Here is a 20,535-nt window from a genome sequence, read left to right on the forward strand (position 1 = left end):
TAGCGTTAGCAGTGTTTTCAATGGTGGCAAGTGCAGCTAGCTAACCAGCTAGAAAACAACGGAACAAAAGTATCATTTTAGATTCAAAAACTAGTCCAGGAAAACTAGTCCAGGAATCACAATCGTAAGTACCCCTGGCGCACTGATAAATTATTTAGCCATTTAAACAATTTATTTAAACAATTTATTTGTTGGTGAAAACTTTGGTTTTGCAACTGCAGTCAACGGCTTCCTTGCATTTCAAAAGTGACCTGGTCGGATTGGATTCTGGTTAGTGACGGTTGCTATCCAACGGAGCGCTATGATTGGTTTCACAAATATTCTGTGGCGGGCTTAGCGAAGGGGCAATTCCCATCCCCTGCATCTAATGACTTGAGGGAAATCTATCCAATACTCATACCCTGACTACACCGCTCACGTTGCGTGCGCAAGCGTTGCAAAATAAATACAGAAATATATATTAAATTATTGCACCCACACTGCTCGCGTGCGCCAACGAGCGTCTGCATTGCCAAGGTCTAAAATAGAAGTCAGTTCTATTTGTGACGTAGATTGCGCTGCAAGTCCTGCCTCTCCCATCTCCTCATTGGTTGATAGAAGCAGGTACCCACGTGCCATCTCATTGGTTATGAAAGACGGACGAGGTCAGTGGGGGTAATGCACCTAATTTATGAAAGTTGCCAATCGCAATATAAAGTCCAGAGAAGAAAAAGCCTGGAAGGAGGAGAGATGACTAGAAACGATTTGGTTCACCGTTTTATGTGTGGATTAATTGTCGGAGTAGAGGACCTTCTGTATTTCAGGTAAAATAACAAGTCAATGTTTATATCCCAGAACAAATTAGCTAGCAACAGCAAGCTTGCTAAATAGGACAAATTAGCTAGCAAGTGCAAGCTAGCTAGCTAAATTGCCATAAATGTTTAATGCTTTTTGGATCTGTCCCCAAATTAAATGTAATTAGTTGAGAGTTTGCCTGCGTGTCGTGATCGCGTTTGGTGTGGGGGGACAAAATTAATTTATGCACGATGGCGCGCGTGCAGCCGGTTTGTGTTCCATGTCAGTCTGCTCTGGTCGCGTCTGGTTTGCCAGGGACCTGAACAAAGAGTCAGCACACTCAACCCCAGAAATTATTAACTCAAACCCTGGTTCCTATGACTAATTAAAAAATGATTATATGAAAAGGTTAAGGTGATGTCTCTAGATGTTACATTAAGGTTGTTTTGTGTTTTTACAAGGGATTCACTCTTTTTTGCATCACTTTTCAATAAAAGTTTATAAAAAACTCGTATGGCATTTTTTTTATGAGAATGTGACTATAATAAATAAGCACAAAAATAGCACAGTATGGAATTATTGGTGAGCTAATATCAGATATTTGGAGTAGCATATCGTGGAATAGGTTTTCCCAAATATCGCCCACCCCAAATATGCCCGAATAAATAACACGCCAAGATTCATAGGTAGAACTTGCTGCCAAGGGCGCCAAGTTGGCACAGGATGACCACTCTGTAGACAGGCTGCCGAAGGGTAGTCAACAACTAGAGCGCTGGACTAGTAACCGGAAGGTTGCTAGATCCAATCCCCGAGCTGACAAGGTAAAAATCTGTTGTTCTGCCCCTGAACAAGGCAGTTAACCCACTGTTCCTAGGCAGTCATTGTAAATAAGAATTTGTTCTTAACTGACTTGCCTTTTTAAATAAAGGTTCAATAAAAAAAAAAATAGCCATTGAATCTCAAACCGAACACCATCACTCAATATGCGCGTTCACGTGTCAATCTCAATTGCTAGTTGTCGAGTCTACGAGGGCTCCACTGAACCTTTGGCAGCCTCTTTACTGAGTGGGCATACTGTGCCGACTCAGCGTCCTTGGCAGCAACTTTTATCCATGAATTTTAAACCGTTACCTAGCAACAACATGGCCACTACTACTTTGCCCTCAAAATTGTCAGAATGAATCTAAGATAATCATTTGTTTTTAAGTTTTGGTCTTGCAATTTTACATCTAACTAAGGTGTTTTGTGCTTGAAGGAGTAGTATTTTTTACGTTTTAAAAAGTGCATGAAAACAAGTTAGTGCAGTAGAGAGTCTGCTGTGCTCAGCTGACCCGACACTGTTTAGAGAAACATGCGGTTCTACAGACTGATTTATGAGAACACATCTACAACTTTATCAGCATGCTGTAATTGAAGGACAAGCTACACACTGTTCATCAGTGCCCAAAATCACTAGCTTGTTAAATTCCATCCTTGTGTTTGTCAGTGAAGCTATCCATTAGAACTAGCTAGCAGGCACTATGAGCAGGCAGGCTAAGTCAACTGGTGAGTTGCTTTGGTGCCATTTGTGCTGCAGTAAAGAAATGCTGTTTTGTTTCATAGCGTATCATGCTACAAAACAGGTCGCAGAAGGAGGCAATGCTTTCAAATGGGTTTTGAATTTTGGAATATTGACAAGTGGCATTTGGGATACAAGTGGTTGATTGGTCGAAGTGTTTGGTTTATTATTCAGCCTTAGTGTGACGTATACAGTGAATAGTGTAAACGTACCTCGTTTGCGGCCATGTTCCTGACTTGTTCAGGACGCAACTCTGAGGATTGAAATAGATTACATTAGGAAACAAATATACACATTTGTAAAGAGACCAATTGCTGTATCGATTCAAAGGTTTGAATGAATTTTGCCGCTTACCTCTGATGGGACCGAGGGACGCATCTTTGGCCAGCGAGTTCAGGTCACTGCCAGAATAGCCTTCTGTCATTCTGCAAGGATTACACATATACCAAGTATTTCCATTATACCACAATATTAAATTAAGTTTGGGCGCAGATAGCCTAGTGGTTAGAGCGTTGGGCCAGTAACCGAAAGGTTGCGGGATCGAATCCCCGAGCTGACAAGATAAAAATCTGTCGTTCTGCACTTGAACTAGGCAGTTAACCCACTATTCCCCGGTAAATAAGAATTTGTTCTTAGTTAAATAAAAAAAGATCTATATCTACATCTCTTAGGTCTCTATACAGTCAGGTCCAAAATTGTCACCCTTGATAAAGATTAGCAAAAACGACTAAAATAAATAATACAAATACTGAGCTATATTTGTATGCTCCAGTTGTTATTTATTTATATTAATACAATTGCTCAGATTGTTTAACAAGTAGTATATATACACATTTACTAGAGGCCGACCGATTAAATCGGCATGGCCGATTAATTAGGGCCGATTTCAAGTTTTCATAACAATCGGGAATCTGCCTTTTTCGATGCTGATTACATTGCATTCCATAGAGCGTCTGCTAAATGACTAAAATGTAAATGTAATTAGGAAAATGCGTGGCAGGCTGACCACCTGCTACACGAGTGCAGCGTCAAAACGACTTTGTGCCTGCAATGAGCTGCTAGCTAGCTAGTTGCTAGCTAGCATTAAATGTATCTTATAAAAACAATCAATCTTCAAATAATCACTAGTTAACTACACACGGTTGATGATATTACTAGGTTAACTAGCTTGTCCTGCGTTGCATATAATCAATGCGGTGCCTGTTAATTTATCATCGAATCACAGCCTACTTCAACTTCGCCAAACCGGTGCTGATTTAACAAAAGCGCATTCGCTAAAAAAGCACATTCGTTGCACAAATGTACCTGACCATAAACATCAATGCCTTTCTTAAAATCAATACACAGAAGTATATATTTTTTTTAACCTGCATATTTAGTTAAAATAAATGCATGTTAGCAGGCAATATTAACTAGGGAAATTGTGTCACTTCTCTTGCGTTCAGCGCAAGCAGAGTCAGGGTATGTGCAACAGTTTGGGCCGCCTGGCTCGTTGCAAACTGTGTTTCTTCTTAACAAAGACCATAATTAATTTGCCAGAATTTTACATAATTATGACATAACATTGAAGGTTGTGCAATGTAACAGCAATATTTAGACTTAGGGTTGCCACCCGTTCGATGAAATACGGAATGGTTCCTTATTTCACTGAAAGAATAAACGCTTTGTTTTCGAAATTATAGTTTCCGGATTTGACCATATTAATGACCAAAGGCTCGTATTTCTGTGTGTTTATTATAATTAAGTCTGATGTGATATTTGATAGAGCAGTCTGACTGAGCGGCGGTAGGCAGCAGCAGACTCGTAAGCATTCATTCAAACAGCACTTTACTGCGTTTGCGAGCAGCTCTTAGCAGTGCTTGAAGCACAGCGCTGTTTATGACTTCAAGCCTATCAACTCGCAAGATTAGGCTGGCAATACTAAAGTGCTTATAAGAACATCCAATAGTCACAGGTATATGAAATACAAATGGTATAGAGAGAGATAGTGTCATATATACATATATTCATATACATAGCTCATATCAAGCACATATATTAAGCATCATTAGGTGACCTTAGTGCCCTCAGGCTGCTTTAGAGCCTGCTTGTGACCATAGGATTAAAGCTTGCACAACACACCCCATGACTAGGAGACTAGACTGCTGTTGCACAAAAACATGGTTCCCCATTGTCACAAGGATACTAACCGCACAAACAATTATAGAGCGCCAAACTAATCCGCCTGACTCAAGTCATTGCTCGCACCCCTCAAATCAGGGAAACACCCTAGCCCCAGACAGTAACTGCCAGTTCCAGTTCCCCCTATCTCACGACTCCTTGACACACAGACATTTCATTGCACGAACACTCACACTTCACTCCCCTCTCTACTGGTCGGGTGCCTAGAGCAGAGGACTCTGCTGTGCACCAATGGGGCTCCTGCTCTGGCTAGAGCAGGTCCGCCTCCAACTCTTCGGGACCATTCAGAAGACGAGACGACAAGACTCCACCTACATTATTCCATGCTTAAAATCTGCTGTAACCTCTGTCTGAGCACCCTTTTCAGCTGACTCCTTCCGAGCCATATGATTAGGTCCGTGCACGCTTAACTGCAGGACAAGATATCTTTGACTTTAATAAACTGCCTTTTTGCTATACTTGATTCCACTCTGTCCAGCGTCCATGATTTGGTCTCACTCTCCGGTATTTGAACACCAACAATAGTCAACGCGTCATAATTCCTAAAATAACTACAACCTAAAACTTCTTAACTGGGAATATTGAAGAACTGGGAATATTGAACCACCAGCTTTCATATGTTCTCATGTTCTAAGCAAGGAACTTAAACGTTAGCTTTTTTTACATGGCACATGTTGCACTATTAATTTCTTCTCCCACACTGTGGTTTTGCATTATTTAAACCAAATTGAACACGTTTTATTATTTGAGACTAAATTGATTTTATTTATGTATTATATTAAGTTAAAACAAAAAGGTTKATTGTTCATTCAGTATTGTTGTATTTATCATTATTACAAATATATATTTTAAAAAATCAAATTGAAAAAAAAGTAAAATAATAAATAGAAAATAGGCCAATTAATCGGTATTGGCTTTTTTGGGTCCTCCAATAAATCGGTATCGGTATTGAAAAATCGTAATCAGTTGACCTCTAATTAATATATATACAGGGGGGAGAACAAGTATTTGAAACATTCCCGATTTTGCAGGTTTTCCTACTTACAAAGCATGTAGAGGTCTGTAATTTTTATCATAGGTACACTTCAACTGTGAGAGACGGAATCTAAAACAAAAATCCAGAAAATCACATTGTATGATTTTTAAGTAATTCATTTTCATTTTATTGCATGACATACTGTAAGTATTTGATCACCTACCAACCAGTAAAAGTTCCGGCTCTCACAGACCTGTTAGTTTTTCTTTAAGAAGCCCTCCTGTTCGCCACTCATTACCTGTATTAACTGCACCTGTTTGAACTCGTTACCTGTATAAAAGACACCTGTCCACACACTCAATCAAACAGACTCCAACCTCTCCACAATGGCCAAGACCAGAGAGCTGTGTAAGTACATCAGGGCTAAAATTGTAGACCTGCACAAGGCTGGGATGGGCTACGGGACAATAGGCAAGCAGCTTGGTGAGAAGGCAACAACTGTTGGCGCAATTATTAGAAAATGGAAGAAGTTCAAGATGATGGTCAATCACCTCGGTCTGGGGCTCCATGCAAGATCTCACCTCGTGGGGCATCAATGATCATGAGGAAGGTGAGGGATCAGCCCAGAACTACACGGCAGGACCTGGTCAATGACCTGAAGAGAGCTGGGACACAGTCTCAAAGAAACCATTAGAAACACACTACGCCGTCATGGATTAAAATCCTGCAGCGCACGCAAGGTCCCCCTACTGAAGCTAGCGCATGTCCAGGCTCGTCTGAAGTTTGCCAATGACCATCTGGATGATCCAGAGGAGGAATGGGAGAAGGTAAGTGGTCTGATGAGACAAAAATAGAGTTTTTTGGTCTAAACTCCACTCGCCGTGTTTGGAGGAGAAGAAGGATGAATACAACCCCAAGAACCTCTCCCAACCGTGAAGCATGGAGGTGGAAACATCATTCTTGGGGATGCTTTTCTGCAAGGGGACAGGAGACTGCACTGTATTGAGGGGAGGATGGATGGTGCTAGTCGCGAGATCTTGGCTAACACCTCATTCCCTCAGTAAGAGCATTGAAGATGGGTCGTGGCTGGGTCTTCCAGCATGACAACGACCCGAAACACACAGCCAGGGCAACTAAGGAGTGGCTCCGTAGAAGCATCTCAAGGTCCTGAAGTGGCCTAGCCAGTCTCCAGACTGAACCTAATAGAAATCTGATGAGTCTGCAGCCAGCGAAGCGACAGCCCCGAACTTGAAGGATCTGGAGAAGGTCTGTATGGAGGAGTGGGCCAAAATCCCTGCTGCAGTGTGTGCAAACCTGGTCAAGAACTACAGGAACGTATGATCTCTGTAATTGAAAACAAGGTTTTCTGTACCAAATATTAAGTTCTGCTTTTCTGATGTATCAAATACTTATGTCATGCAATAAAATGCAAATTAATTACTTAAAAATCATACAATGTGATTTTCTGGATTTTGTTTTAGATTCCGTCTCTCACAGTTGAAGTGTACCTATGATAAAAATTACAGACCTCTACATGCTTTGTAAGTAGGAAAACCTGCAAAATCAGCAGTGTGTCAAATACTTGTTCTCCCCACTGTATATATGACAGGTGTCAAAATGATTGACAACCCTAAATATTTTTATAAAATCATACAAAATTCTATTTACATTCTACTCTTCTAATGAATCTCATTTTAAGGAACTGTATTGTGGCCTTCCATGGCATCTTGTTTCAATGGGGTATAACAATGAGGTAACACGCATGTAAAATCCCATTGTCATCCGTCACCATGTGAAAATTCACAAAACAAAAAGCGACAAATGGTTGTTGAACATCAAATCAGGCAATGGGTACAACAACAAAAAAACAGAACAACTATTAGGGCAACAATTAGGAAGTTTCAAACTTGCCTGGTATTGGACAAAAGTGTATCTTGTCCCCACACACAGTAAGGAAGATAGTTTGGGAGGCAAAGAATATTGAAGGGCTAAAGTTGGAAAATAACAGAACTTGGTCACTTCTTGGGGTCTCCAAATCTACACTTAGATGCCACCTCCATGCCAATAGGCTCTTTGGAAGGGTTGCCAGAAAAGAGCCTTTAAAGAGAGCAACCAACTAATGTAAACTCTTGTAGTTTGCTAAACGGCATTGACACTTGGATTGGAATGCTTGCTGTGGTCAGACAACACAAAAATAAAGCTTGGCATTGACGGGAGGATGCATATGAAGAAAATAACCTCATACCTACTAGGGCTGGGAATTGCCAGGGACCTCACGATACGATATCATCACAATAATTAGGTGCCAACGATATGTATTGCGATTGTCACGATTCTACATGTATTGCGATTCAAAACTGTGATTTTATTGCGATTCTATGGTCCACACATATTGCTCACCACATATCTGCTGTAGAGTGACAAGATGGAGCCATGAGAAAACGAGTTTTGATCAGTCATGGAAATAAAAGTGCTGAAAACAAATTGGCTGCCTACTTAAAAAGTGGATATTGGATGTTATGGGGCTGTTTTGCTTCCACTGGTCCTGGGGTCCTTGTGAAGGTCTACGGCATCATGAACTGTAGCAAGTACGAGGACATTTTAGGCACAAATCTGGTTGCCTATGCCAGGAGGCTGAAACTTCAACGTAAGTGGATATTCCAGCAAGACAATAACCCCAAGCAGAATCCACAATGAAATGGTTAACTGACCAAACAAATCTATTTTGCAATGGCCATCTCAGTCTCCAGACTTGAACCCCATTAAAAACATGTGGTTTGAATTGAAGAAGGCAGTCCATAAGCGCAGACCAAAGGATACCAAGGATCTGGAAAGATTCTGTATGTGTTCTCCAGTGGGGATTTTAGCATGTACATCTTGGTGGGGCAAGAAAACAAAAGAATGTGGGACGCATACCAGCAAAGCCACTACACAATACATGAATTGCACTATAACGCTGACAAACGATGCCCACAAACTGTTAGGGCCTCAACAGCAGACTCCCAACACCTTACCACTGCTACACCTGGCTCTCAGCGGAGCCTTGTCTGGCAGCGAAACAGTTCATTCAGCCTCATTTACTGCCTTAAAAAAAACATAGCTGATATGGCTGACTTGCTTAAACAAATGTGGTTTCTACTGACAATTGAAATGTACAAACTATGGCATAAGGGGGCGACAAGCGGATAAGAGGCAATCCGTAATTTCGATTAAGACATTAATGAGCGAGCGACGAAGGACGTAGTCAGTATAACTATTTGTTCAGCACTTTTGAAATGTACAGCAACAGAATTCAGAACATTGGCTGTTCTTACAGTGTACTCCCTGTACAACAAGTCAGAACCGTAGGATAAACAAAGGGGGCATATAAGCAGAATGAAAGCTCTTACAATATTCAATTACATTTCTCTAAAACAGGTTAAAGGCTTCATGTGCACCACCAAGTTAGAACAGTAGGCAAAATGAAAAGGTGAAAATATACCAAATTATTAGGGTGAGGCACATTGAACGCCGTTTGGGTCTTAGTGTGTCAAAAAAGATACGTCATATAACACTATTTGACACATTAAATAAGCTTTCATTTGGCACGTCAAATAACACAATTCTATTATAGAATGTTGTGTGTGCTGCAAGACAAGTACCACGACTACTATCAGTAGCACTGTCAAAGCTGTACAAAAAAAGTTGTCAAACAAGCACACACCAGGCCACAAACGATGTGTTTACAATACCGCGTTGGTGAAAATAGACCAAATTATTAGGGTGAGGCACATGGGCTACTAACAGCTTACTACACAACATACACTTAGTATTACTTTCTTAGCTACAGTATACATATCTCCCTTGCATATTACATCATTTATGCAGCAGCATACAAGACATTTTTGGACGCAGCGGTCCTTTGTGGGCAAATTTTGTCATCAAACTTTGTTATCAAAGTCTGGCATTCTCTGGATTTATGAAGGGAACTCAAACAAAAAAACACACAGCCACTCCATTGAATAGCAGGCTAACGTTAGTGGTTGCTTTGCAATGCTTGCAGTTAGTCACTGATTCCTTCCAAACGACTCATTGTTGAATTTGTGATTTCCAACTTGTTGTGTAATCTTTATGGCTGATGAGCACCGATACGTTTTATCTATAATTTCTCTTCATTATTTCTCTTCATATGACAAGGATTTTCAAGTAGATTGTTGACTTGATTCACAATGATGACTGCTAGCTATAATTTTGAAAGTATGATGTTGACATCATCAGTCCAACCAAAGCTACTGTACATATAACGTGATTTGACGTAATTTTATCTGTGGCCAGTGACCTTGAGCCTTCTTGGAAGGGCACTTGTAACAATTCTACGGCAGGACCCAAAGGGCTGAAATTTTGGATGTTTACCCTTACTAAGGACAAACATGGCGATGGCGTACTGTCCCCATGAGTGACAGAACACTGAGCCAATCACGGCACAATGCTCCTACATTTACATTTACATTTAAGTCATTTAGCAGACGCTCTTATCCAGAGCGACTTACAAATTGGTGCATTCACCTTATGATATCCAGTGGAACAACCACTTTACAATAGTGCATCTAACTCTTTTAAGGGGTCGGGGGTTAGAAGGATTACTTTATCCTATCCTAGGTATTCCTTAAAGAGGTGGGGTTTCAGGTGTCTCCGGAAGGTGGTGATTGACTCCGCTGACCTGGCGTCGTGAGGGAGTTTGTTCCACCATTGGGGTGCCAGAGCAGCGAACAGTTTTGACTGGGCTGAGCGGGAACTGTACTTCCTCAGAGGTAGGGAGGCGAGCAGGCCAGAGGTGGATGAACTCAGTGCCCTTGTTTGGGTGTAGGGCCTGATCAGAGCCTGAAGGTACGGAGGTGCCGTTCCCCTCACAGCTCCGTAGGCAAGCACCATGGTCTTGTAGCGGATGCGAGCTTCAACTGGAAGCCAGTGGAGAGAGCGGAGAGACCTACTTTCTGCTGGCTCGCCCCACCACCACAGAAAGCACTGAGCTAGGCTGAAATACCTGCATGTTGGAGCTGCCTTACTCAAGAAAACAAAAAAAGAAACCATATGTGTATGCAGCTTTATTAACTGAATGACTTATATTTTTTACATTGTTTGCAAACTGATATGCAAACTGATATGTGACACGTATTAATGGCAAAATAACATGCAAAACAGGCAAGCCCCCCCAAAAAAATATATTTATAATATATATTTTCAAAACAATTGCTAAAAATGTGTGGCTCAAAACAGCCCCCCCTGCCCTGAATGAAGGGTCGCCTCTGGTGTTCTTCAATCTCATAAAACATTTGAGAAAAAGGCTCAGTCCCATAGGGCGGCGCACAATTGGACCAGCGTCGTCCAGGTTTGGCCGGGGTAGGCTGTCATTGTAAATAAGAATTTGTTCTTAACTGACTTGCCTAGTTAAATAAATAAAAATGTTTTTAAATAAAGTACCATTATCCTCGCAAGGGGAGGGTGCCGGAGTATTGAAAACTCTTTTTTTAGATTACTTGTTAAAGAAAATCTTTCGCTGAGCAATTGTATTAGCATACAATAATATAGTTTTGCTCATCTTTATCTAGGTTGCCAAAATTTTTAGACGTGACTGTATATCATTCTGAAAGCATAGAGAGATAGCAAACATTTCAAATATAACATTATGTCTCTATTCTTCTCTAAATCTTAATATATCTATTGGTATCTCTTTATTTATCCATCATTTTGAAAGGATTACAGAGAACAAAACATGTTATATTATAAAGATAGATGGATATCATAATCTATCGCTATATCTAATGCCTTATCAACTACCTATTGTACAAAGTTCATTCATACCATGGTAAAGGATATCTAAAAGTACATAACATATTAGGTAGATTTCCAAGTCAGTTTACCTGGCTAGCTGTGACAGTTCTTTCTGTGCGAGAGGATTTCCGTGCTTCTCCAAAAGGTTCTTGACCAGTTTTAGCCGTGTCTATAGACAACACACAATTATATAAATTTTTGCAGGGAAATGTATGGGGCAATGTGATTTGTTTACTGTATGGCTACAATTGTAAATTTAATTAATAGGTTTCTTAACATACCTCTTCTGTTGGTAAAGCCACGTACACCCGTTTTGCAAATCGCCTGTGAATAGAAACAGTTTAAGAACATGTTACCATTGGGTATGCCTTGGAAGACTTAAATGACAATTCCACCACTTTATAACCAGTTATTATGCTGTTAGGATACACTGAGTGTACAAAACTTTAGGAACACCTGCTCTTTCAATGACAGAGCAACACATAGCAGGGAGTTCCAATAAGATCATGTTCTAGTTTTTAAAAATCTATTTAACCTTTATTTAACTAGGCAAGTCAGTTAAGAACGCCGGCCAAACCCGCTGGGCCAATTGCGCGCCGCCCTTTGACTCCCAATCACGGCCAGATGCGTTTCAGCGTGGATACGAACTAGGGACTATAGTGACGCCTCTTGCACTCTTGCAGTGCCTTAGACTGCTGCGCCACTCGGGAGCCCCATAGATAGCTGAAAATGACTGTCTATAATGTATTTTTATTAGTCATCTCAGGGATCCTACTTGAAAAAAACAGAGAAGCAATTTCCAGTTTTGCTCATCACTAAACCGTCAATAGCCATGAAATCACAAAATTACATTACAACATTACAATGTGTTACGGGATTTTTGTGTTTAATGACTAAAAAATGTATACCTTTGACTTAGACGTTACTGTATGAATGAAACTTATTATAATCATAATTCTGAGTGTAATATGTTCCTTATTAGAAAGAATGGAGTTATCTTCAGACAGGCTGGAATGCTGTGTTCCTTACAGGACATTCTGTCTCTACCCAGGGAGGGGAGAGACCTTGGGTCTTCAGACAGGCTGGAATGCTGTGTTCCTTACAGGACATTCTGTCTCTACCCAGGGAGGGGAAAGACCTTGGGTTGGTTGCAGATAGTTTAACAGGTGGCAGACAGTAATGAGGCTGTGAACTGTATTGCCATTGTATCCGAGAGGAGGTTGGACATTAAAACCTATAACATCATCTTTGTTATATAACCTGATGTAAAATGTATTATGATCAGTACTCTCGAGAATAAACGCTATTGATTGATTGATTTTAAGACTGGTTATCTGTCCATTTTATGTAAATAATTATCTTACAAATTCTTATTTATGGGCAGAGTGTTTTAATTGAATTGGTTAATAAACATAGGAATGAAATTCCTTTAACATTATGACATCACTAAATGCTTCGTAACAACAAACCAAATCTTAAATGTGGCAGAGTTGCCCTTTAACAGTGCTACCTTGTGGCAGAGAGACCTCACTGAAAAGTAAACCTGGGTTGTGTTCAGTAGGCACACAAAAACTTATGAAACGGATAGGGAGGTACTACCTGAACAATTTGCATGTTTTCCATTGCAATACCCTGTGTCCTACTGAATACAACCCTGGCTTACTAGAACAAACTGGGCATCCCCTGCCCCAGCCACACTGGCCTACAGTACCTAAGAACAGCCTCGTCCAGCTCCTGAGGRCTGTTGGTGGCTCCCATCACCAACACCCGCTCATCCCCACCAGATTGCACCTAAACACACCCCCAAATAAATATTATTGGGAGCAACACAGTTAGACAATATATCTCTTGGACAGATTTAAAGTGGAAGAGGCGAAATCTTTATGCAGGATATGGAGAGAAAAAAATCCAATCAAAGTTGATTGGTCGCGTACACAGTTCAGCAGATGTTATAGCAGGTGTAGCGAAGTTCTTGTGTGACTAGCTCCTAAACAGACATGGCTAACAGACAGAATCCCTCCATGGACAAACATTGCATACACGTGTACATACGCTCCTGAACTTATAAAACAGGTCACAAAATTAACACTGGAACACACACGCGTGCATAGGCAGACACACACACACAGGGAGAGACCTCCTTACCCCATCAAATTCAATCAAGAACTCGGTCTTGAGTCGTCTGCTGGCATCATGCTCTCCCTCTCTCCTCTCACAGAGTAGACTGTCAATCTCATCTGTGTGGGGTAAGTAACTGTAGTCATAATCTGAATGGAAGGGTCCCATTATCCTAGTATTCTAGTTATTAAATAGAAAAGTCTTGCCAACATGCAACTTTCTTGCATACAATATCTGTGATTATTATTAGATTGTAGGTAATGAAACATCATTATCGTTATGTGCTTTCTTGACCAGTTCATTGCAGTTACGCATTCCTCTTGGTTTATCTAACAGAGTCAAAGTTACCTATGAAGATGATGGAGGGTTGCAGTTCTCTGGCGACGGCAAACAGAGCTCGCACCAGCTTCTCTCCCTCCCCCACCTACAGGGAAAGACCAAAAGAATAGTGAGTTGACTCTTTTTCTACACGGGTCTACTTGAAATGACTGATATATGGTTGTTTTTCTGCTAAACTCAGCTGAATGCACCGACTAAGTTGCACTGGATAAGAGCATCTGCTAAATAACTAACATGCAAAGAAATGTAAAATGTAACAAATGAAAGTGTAAAAGAGATCTTTACGCTAATAATGTACTCACATATTTCGAGGTCAAGCTGGCTGCACTTATGTTGAAGAATGTGGCGTTGGACTCCATGGCCACTGCTTTAGCCTATCCGTGAAAAAAAGAGCAAAAATGGCAAATGCAGAACATTATACTTATTTTGAGATATTTTCAACGATATGCTCTATAATCCTTAAATAAAAATGTTTTTCTGTTCGCTTTGTTTTAAATTTGATAACATATCCAAATTCCTGCTCTATGGAATCACCATTTGTTTTAATGCAGGTCAGACACATTTTGTGAGATTGAGTACATACTAGAGTACATGAATGATGGCTAATGCAATTTTGCATGACAAAAAAACACAAAATATACATTTCCACGGATTTAGCCTATCCTTACATCATTATGTTCCATCGGTCATAGTACTCTACTGTCAAAGTACTACCATGTACATTTTTTAAATAAAAAATATACTTACAAACTTAGACCTAAACCAACTCTACTCTTGGACAAAGCATCTTGTAGTTACATGATGTCTCAACCAGCTAATCGAGTGAAAGGACTCTATCCACTGTCTATATTAATTATACTATATTAGTCTTGTATTATAGAGATTTTACAAATGTATCGTTTTGTGCATTTTTCTATGACAATTGTTATGTTATATCATGATCACTTGTGATCTTTGTGAGCCTAACTAAGATCCACTCTACTAATCATTTCTCATTCGGTCTCTTGCCAATACCAAAAGGCAGTGCACCACACTCACCAGCATCGTCTTTCCGTTGCCAGGAGGACCGAAGAGCAGAAGGCCTCGTGCTGGAGCCCTCAAGCCTGTAAACAACTGGAGAGAAAAAAACATCTACTCTGCACTTTTTTCATAGTCCTGAAGTTCAAAATTACAGAGCAATACATAGCCTATCAGAACCAATAAATTACAGATGTAACATTTACTGTATACATACAGTATGAAGTGGGTAAAACAGTACATAAACATGACTAAAGTGACCAGTGTTCAATGACTATGTACATAGGGTAGCCGTCTCTAATGTGCAGGGTAGAGTACCTGGTGGTAGCCGGCTAGAACAGTGACTAAGGTTCAGGGCAGGGTACTGGGTGGAGGCCGGCTAGTGGTGACTGTTTAACAGTCTGATGGCCTGGAGATAAAAGCTGTTTTTCAGTCTCTCGGCCCCAGCTTTGATACACCTGTACGGTCTCCGCTTTCTAGATGGTAACGGGTGAACAAGCCGTGGCTCGGGTGGCTGAGTTCCTTGATTTTCTTGGCCTTTCTGTGACACCAGGTGCTGTAGATGTCCCGGAGGGCAGACAGTGTGCCCCCGGGTGATGCGTTGGGCTCATCGCACCACCCTGGATGGCGCAATTGCCGTACCAGGCTGTGATACAGCCTGACAGCATGCTCTCAATGGTCCATCTGTCGAAGTTTATGAGGATCCTAGGGGCCAAGCCAAATTTCTTCGGCCTCCTGAGGTTGAAGAGGCGCTGTCGTGCCTTCTTCACCACACTGTCTGTGTGAAGGGACCATTTCAGGTTGTCAGTGATGTGCACGCCGAGGAACTTGAAGCTTTTGACCCTCTCCACTGCGACCCCATATTTTTTTTTTTATATATCCTGGCACCACTCTGCTAGGGGTCTCATCTCTTCCCTGTAGGCTGTCTCATCATTGTTGGTAATCAGGCCTACCACTGTTGTCGTAACATGACTGAACATGGCGTTAATGGCCCACAAATAGTTTTAGAATGGCTTGCGACATGGTTAAAGAATGTCAAATGCAGCCCACCAATGGAGATGCATCCAGCTGCAGCGCCAATGTGCAATAGAAGGGAGAAAAACATAGCGCCGGTAATATGGCCACAACTTTCAAACGGTTTGGGCTAGAGACGAGCGCMTTTCTTTGTAGTAATGGTGCAACCGAAGCGCTGTTTTTTTACCTCTATGGCACACGGAAACAAAGTGGTACAACGAAGCCTAATCATTACAACAATTGTTACCGGGCAGATTATTTTTTCTAGGTGCACTGGTGCTACAAAATAAAAATTCCCTCCTATAAAGCTTGAACACATTTGCTCGTATCCACGGTTCCCCCCTTATTCGTTATGATTGAAAAGGCAAAACCGATCCTAGATTAGCACTCATACTCTGAGATACCTTTGTAGGCCATCATTGTAAATAAGAATTTGTTCTTAACCGACTTGCCTAGTTAAATCAACTGAACAAAAAAATACAGACCATTATGTTAGGACTGCCCACATTAACGGTGGCTGCTCAACATTTTTACTGAGAGGTGATACTTTGTAAAGAGGCTGCCCATAACAGCCTGTGAAAAGACTACCATATACACTCCATGGTCCAGTGAATTGCTGTTCCTCTCCAATCTCACCTCTGGCCTCAGTGCAGGCAGGATGACTATTTCCTGTAGGGCCTGCTTAGCCAGCTCCTGGCCAGCAACGTCCTCGAACCTCACTGATGAGCCACTGGAACACACACACACGAGACTGGTCTGAGTCCTCATTCCCATACAGAAATAAAGACATACTCAACTCTGCCTGGGTTGTATTAATTAGGCAGCAAAGACAGACTGAAACAGGCAGGCAGGACTTTTCAGTGTCAAAACGTTAAAAAACATAAAAAGTGCGCCCTATTGAACACGACCCAGGTCAAGCAGTCAACGTCTATTGTGTTCCAAACTGAGACACCTTGCAAAGCACATGCTTTAGGTCCAGTGAATAATACAGAACACTCCAAATCATTGTCTTTCACCTGTCTATGATCTCGCTGAGGATGAGGTTGGCAAGCTTGCTGTCCACATTCTTCAAGTTCTTCATGTCCCTGTTCTTCAGTGGGGACATAGATGTGGGAGCGGTGGTGGTGGGTTTACAGCCCGCTTTACCCTATAATAAAATAACCATGAATTCAGATTTGTTTACGATTTTAAACAAGCTAATCTCTTGTGATGATGATTGGAAATTCTCCTATTTTCTTAAGTTTGTCAATTTTGTCTTCCCTTCATTAAAAATTGATATAGACTGAAGATGTTCTTTTAGTATTAGTTTTTTATTTATTTTTATTCCAGCTATTTTATAGTCCATGGCTGTAGTGCTAGTCTAGGATCAGTTATTCCTTCTAGAGCATAATTAATCAAATTTACATTGACAGGGAGGAACTGATCCTAGATCACCATTCCTACTCTGAGACACTATCAATATGGGCCCTGGACTCTTGGCTAGATGTGGAGTTAGTTGAGGAAAGACAATCTGGGTCTCACCTTGTTGCTGTTGGACTGGAGGGCCGGTCTGTGCTGTGTGTGACTGCTGGAGGGCCCACTGAAGCTGGGGGAGTGCTGGTGGCCCCCGTGGCCTGCCGCCAAGGTTTTTTTGGCCGTATGCTTTGGTCGTGGGAGGGAGTGACTGGAGTGAGTAGTCAGGGAGTCCCTCTTTTTGGGTACGGCTCCACTTACTGCCAAGAGCAAGGAGACTGTTAGAACAATCTAGATAAATGATAGATGATTTATCAGTATGGTAGTGTCAGGACATTTAATTAAGCTGCGTGTGAGCTAATGTCCCTTCAATAGAGGCATATGATTCTCCAGGCCTGATTTATTCTTAGACTGTGTGAATCTGAACAGGTCCAACAGACTTCAAACTTCAAGTCCATGTAGTCACTGGACAAAGCTGGATAAACACCCGCCAGTGTTTCTATGGAAGAGAAATATGACTGTAGTTTGAGGTAGCTATCAGTGTCAGTGTGAAGAACATATTGATAAATACACAGACAAAGCAGCAGAAAGAGTAAAATAAATAAAAATCGGTAACACTTAACTTGAAGGAAGCTTACTGTACATAGGCATTCAAAGATGAAATAGGAACAAACAGGAAAAGTAGGTTTGGAGGTAGATCAATTTCAATGATGTATGAAGAGAATTCCTGAATGAGGAACAATGACACCCCTGAAAACAACACTTTTAAGAAACCAGTCATGACAACTGAAAGCAGATTCCCGGTAAGCACCCACCTGAGCGTAGATGCCCGTTATGGTACGACTGGTTTGAGCTGTCTGTATAGATGTCTCTCTGAGCTGGCCCTGAACACAGCTTTGCTATACAACAGGAACAACAAAAACAAAACGAAATTTGGAAAGGGAATAGGAGAAGGGAGGGAAAAGGAGAAGAAAAGGAAATTATATTAAAATAAACAAATAAGATAAGGGCCATGATTCTTTGAATGGGGGACAAACAGCAATGTTTTGGGATGGTGCCTAAGTTAAGTTGTCCTGCCACATCCAAAAAAGAGGCATATGGAGTAGGGCTGAGAGGATTGTCAGTGTCTTAGGCAGCAAAGCCAAACATAGCAGCCATATGGGCTCCCGAGTGGCGCAGCAGTCTAAGGCACTGCAGCTCGGTGCAAGAGGCGTCACTACCGTCCCTGGTTCGAATCCAGGCTGTATCACATCTGGCCGTGATTGGGAGTCCCATAGGGCGGCGCAGAATTGGCCCAGCGTCGTCCGGGTTTGGCCGGGGTAGGCCGTCATTGTAAATAAGAATTTGTTCTTAACCGACTTGCCTAGTTAAATAAAGGTTATATAAAAGTAAATGAATACAAATTCCAAACAGGACAAATCAAACACCAAGAGTAGGGTCCTGTTCATTAGAGAAATGTTTTAAAACATTCTGCAAAGCAAAGGGGAAATTATAATTTCTTATTGGACAAGTCTAGGTTTGTTATCTTAGGTTTGGTGCCTGATGAACATGACTCAGGATAATGTTGCAGCCAGCTGTGGAATGACGAGAAGCTTCTGAAACAGCTTTGGGGGACCACTGAGTGGATTTTTACCCTAATTTACTAATTCTGTAATTTAAAGGATTAAATCATGTTTTGGGGTGTCCATTATGGGTTTAATAAAAAGGTACTGGAGTATTTAGGGCCTAATCCCTTTTGGTGCATAATGTACATTGTAATTTGGAAGTGACGTCAATACAAAAAGTATGTATGCGAATATACACTGAATTGCACCCCCTTTTGCCCTCAGAACAGCCTCAATTTGTCAGGGCATGGACAACAAGGTGTCGAAAGCGTTCCACAAGGATGCTAGCCCGTGTCGACTCCAATGCTTCCCACAGTTGTGTCAAATTGGCTGGATGTCCCTTGGGTGGTGAACCATTCTTGATTTCACACAAGAATGTTGAGAGTGAAAAACACAGCAATGTAGCAGTTCTTAACACACTCAAACCGGTGCGCCTGGCACCTACTACAATACCCCGATCAAAGGCACTTCAATATTTTGTCTTGCCAATTCACCCTCTGAAAGGCACATGTACACAATCCATGTCTCTCTGAAAAATCCTTCTTTAACCCATCTCCTCCCTTCATCTACACTGACTGAAGTGGATTTAACAGATGACATCAATAAGGGATCATAGCTTTCACCTGGATTCACCTGTCATGGAAATGTTTTGTACACTCAATGTATACAAGGCCTACATGTTGTTTTCCCCCCAAGAGATACAAAGCTATGGAGAGATTTCAGTGCCAACAGCAATTGTATTGGATTTGGATATTTAATTTCAATTAAATCATTTTGAATTTGTAATCCACAAATGGAATGAATAATTTCATTCAGTTTTAAAATTCAATTTAATTCAATATTCAAATTCAATATTTATACATTCAGTTTCAATGTGGTAACTATTGCATTCATTGTATTGTGTTTCAAGTTTAGAAACTATAATTTAAAGTTGATCAAAGTTTCATATATTCAACTTCTCAAATGCATTCAAATTCAGCTCTCTAAATTCAGATTCAAAACCAGAGACATCATGGTAGGAAAGGTAGAGGAGAACAGATAGACACAAAATAATCTGAAACAACCAAAACAAACACCAAATGCATTGAACAAGTTTGTACAGTCACAAGCTTGCTGTAGTCATTGTGTGCTATGAATATGGGAGCAAATACTTACATAAGTTAATCTGTCCCAATACTTTTGGTCCCCTTAAATGGGGCGACTATGCACAAAAAGCGATATAATTTCTAAACGGTTCACCCGATATGGATGAAAATAAGAAATTAAAGCTGACAGTCTGCACTTTAACCTCTGTCGCTGTATCATTCAAACCCAACGTGCTGGAGTACAACCCCCCCCCCCCCACCCCAAATGTATCAACTCCATTTTTTTGTGTGTTTCTCTACTCTGATGATTAATCCACAGACAAAACGGAGGTGGGCCTGACCACCAACGACGATGAGACGACTTATAGGGAGGTCAGACACTTGGCAGTGTGGTGCTAGGACATCAACCTCTCCCTAAACATGGACAAAACAAAGGACAGAAAAGAGAGGGACGAACCAGCCCCCATTCACATCGATGGGGCTGTAGTGGCGCGGGTCGAGAGCTTAAAGTTTCTCGGTGTCCACATCGCTAAGGACCTATCATGGTCCAAACACACCAACACAGTCATGAAGAGGGCACGACAATGCCTCTTCTCCCTCAGGAGG

General features: G+C 41.2%; 1 protein-coding gene across 2 annotated transcripts in view; it reads right to left on the reverse strand.

Annotated features, from left to right (window-relative positions):
• Positions 1 to 20,535, reverse strand: part of spast (spastin) — a 34,413-nt gene that overhangs the window by 5,631 nt on the left and 8,247 nt on the right. Inside the window, exons 4-16 of one of the 2 annotated variants that reach the window (XM_024013923.2) lie at positions 18,056 to 18,139; positions 17,310 to 17,500; positions 16,805 to 16,935; positions 16,425 to 16,518; positions 14,796 to 14,870; positions 14,060 to 14,131; positions 13,767 to 13,842; positions 13,446 to 13,537; positions 13,012 to 13,091; positions 11,582 to 11,624; positions 11,390 to 11,469; positions 2,687 to 2,757; positions 2,545 to 2,585 (exon numbers count right to left, since the gene is read on the reverse strand). In XM_024013923.2, the coding sequence (XP_023869691.1) occupies positions 2,545 to 2,585; positions 2,687 to 2,757; positions 11,390 to 11,469; positions 11,582 to 11,624; positions 13,012 to 13,091; positions 13,446 to 13,537; positions 13,767 to 13,842; positions 14,060 to 14,131; positions 14,796 to 14,870; positions 16,425 to 16,518; positions 16,805 to 16,935; positions 17,310 to 17,500; positions 18,056 to 18,139 (1,130 nt within the window). The remainder of the gene's footprint in view (positions 1 to 2,544; positions 2,586 to 2,686; positions 2,758 to 11,389; positions 11,470 to 11,581; positions 11,625 to 13,011; positions 13,092 to 13,445; positions 13,538 to 13,766; positions 13,843 to 14,059; positions 14,132 to 14,795; positions 14,871 to 16,424; positions 16,519 to 16,804; positions 16,936 to 17,309; positions 17,501 to 18,055; positions 18,140 to 20,535) is intronic. The other variant, XM_024013924.2, reaches the window with a different exon arrangement.

This window comes from Salvelinus sp. IW2-2015, linkage group LG21 (assembly GCF_002910315.2).
Source record: "Salvelinus sp. IW2-2015 linkage group LG21, ASM291031v2, whole genome shotgun sequence".
NCBI lineage: Eukaryota > Metazoa > Chordata > Actinopteri > Salmoniformes > Salmonidae > Salvelinus > Salvelinus sp. IW2-2015.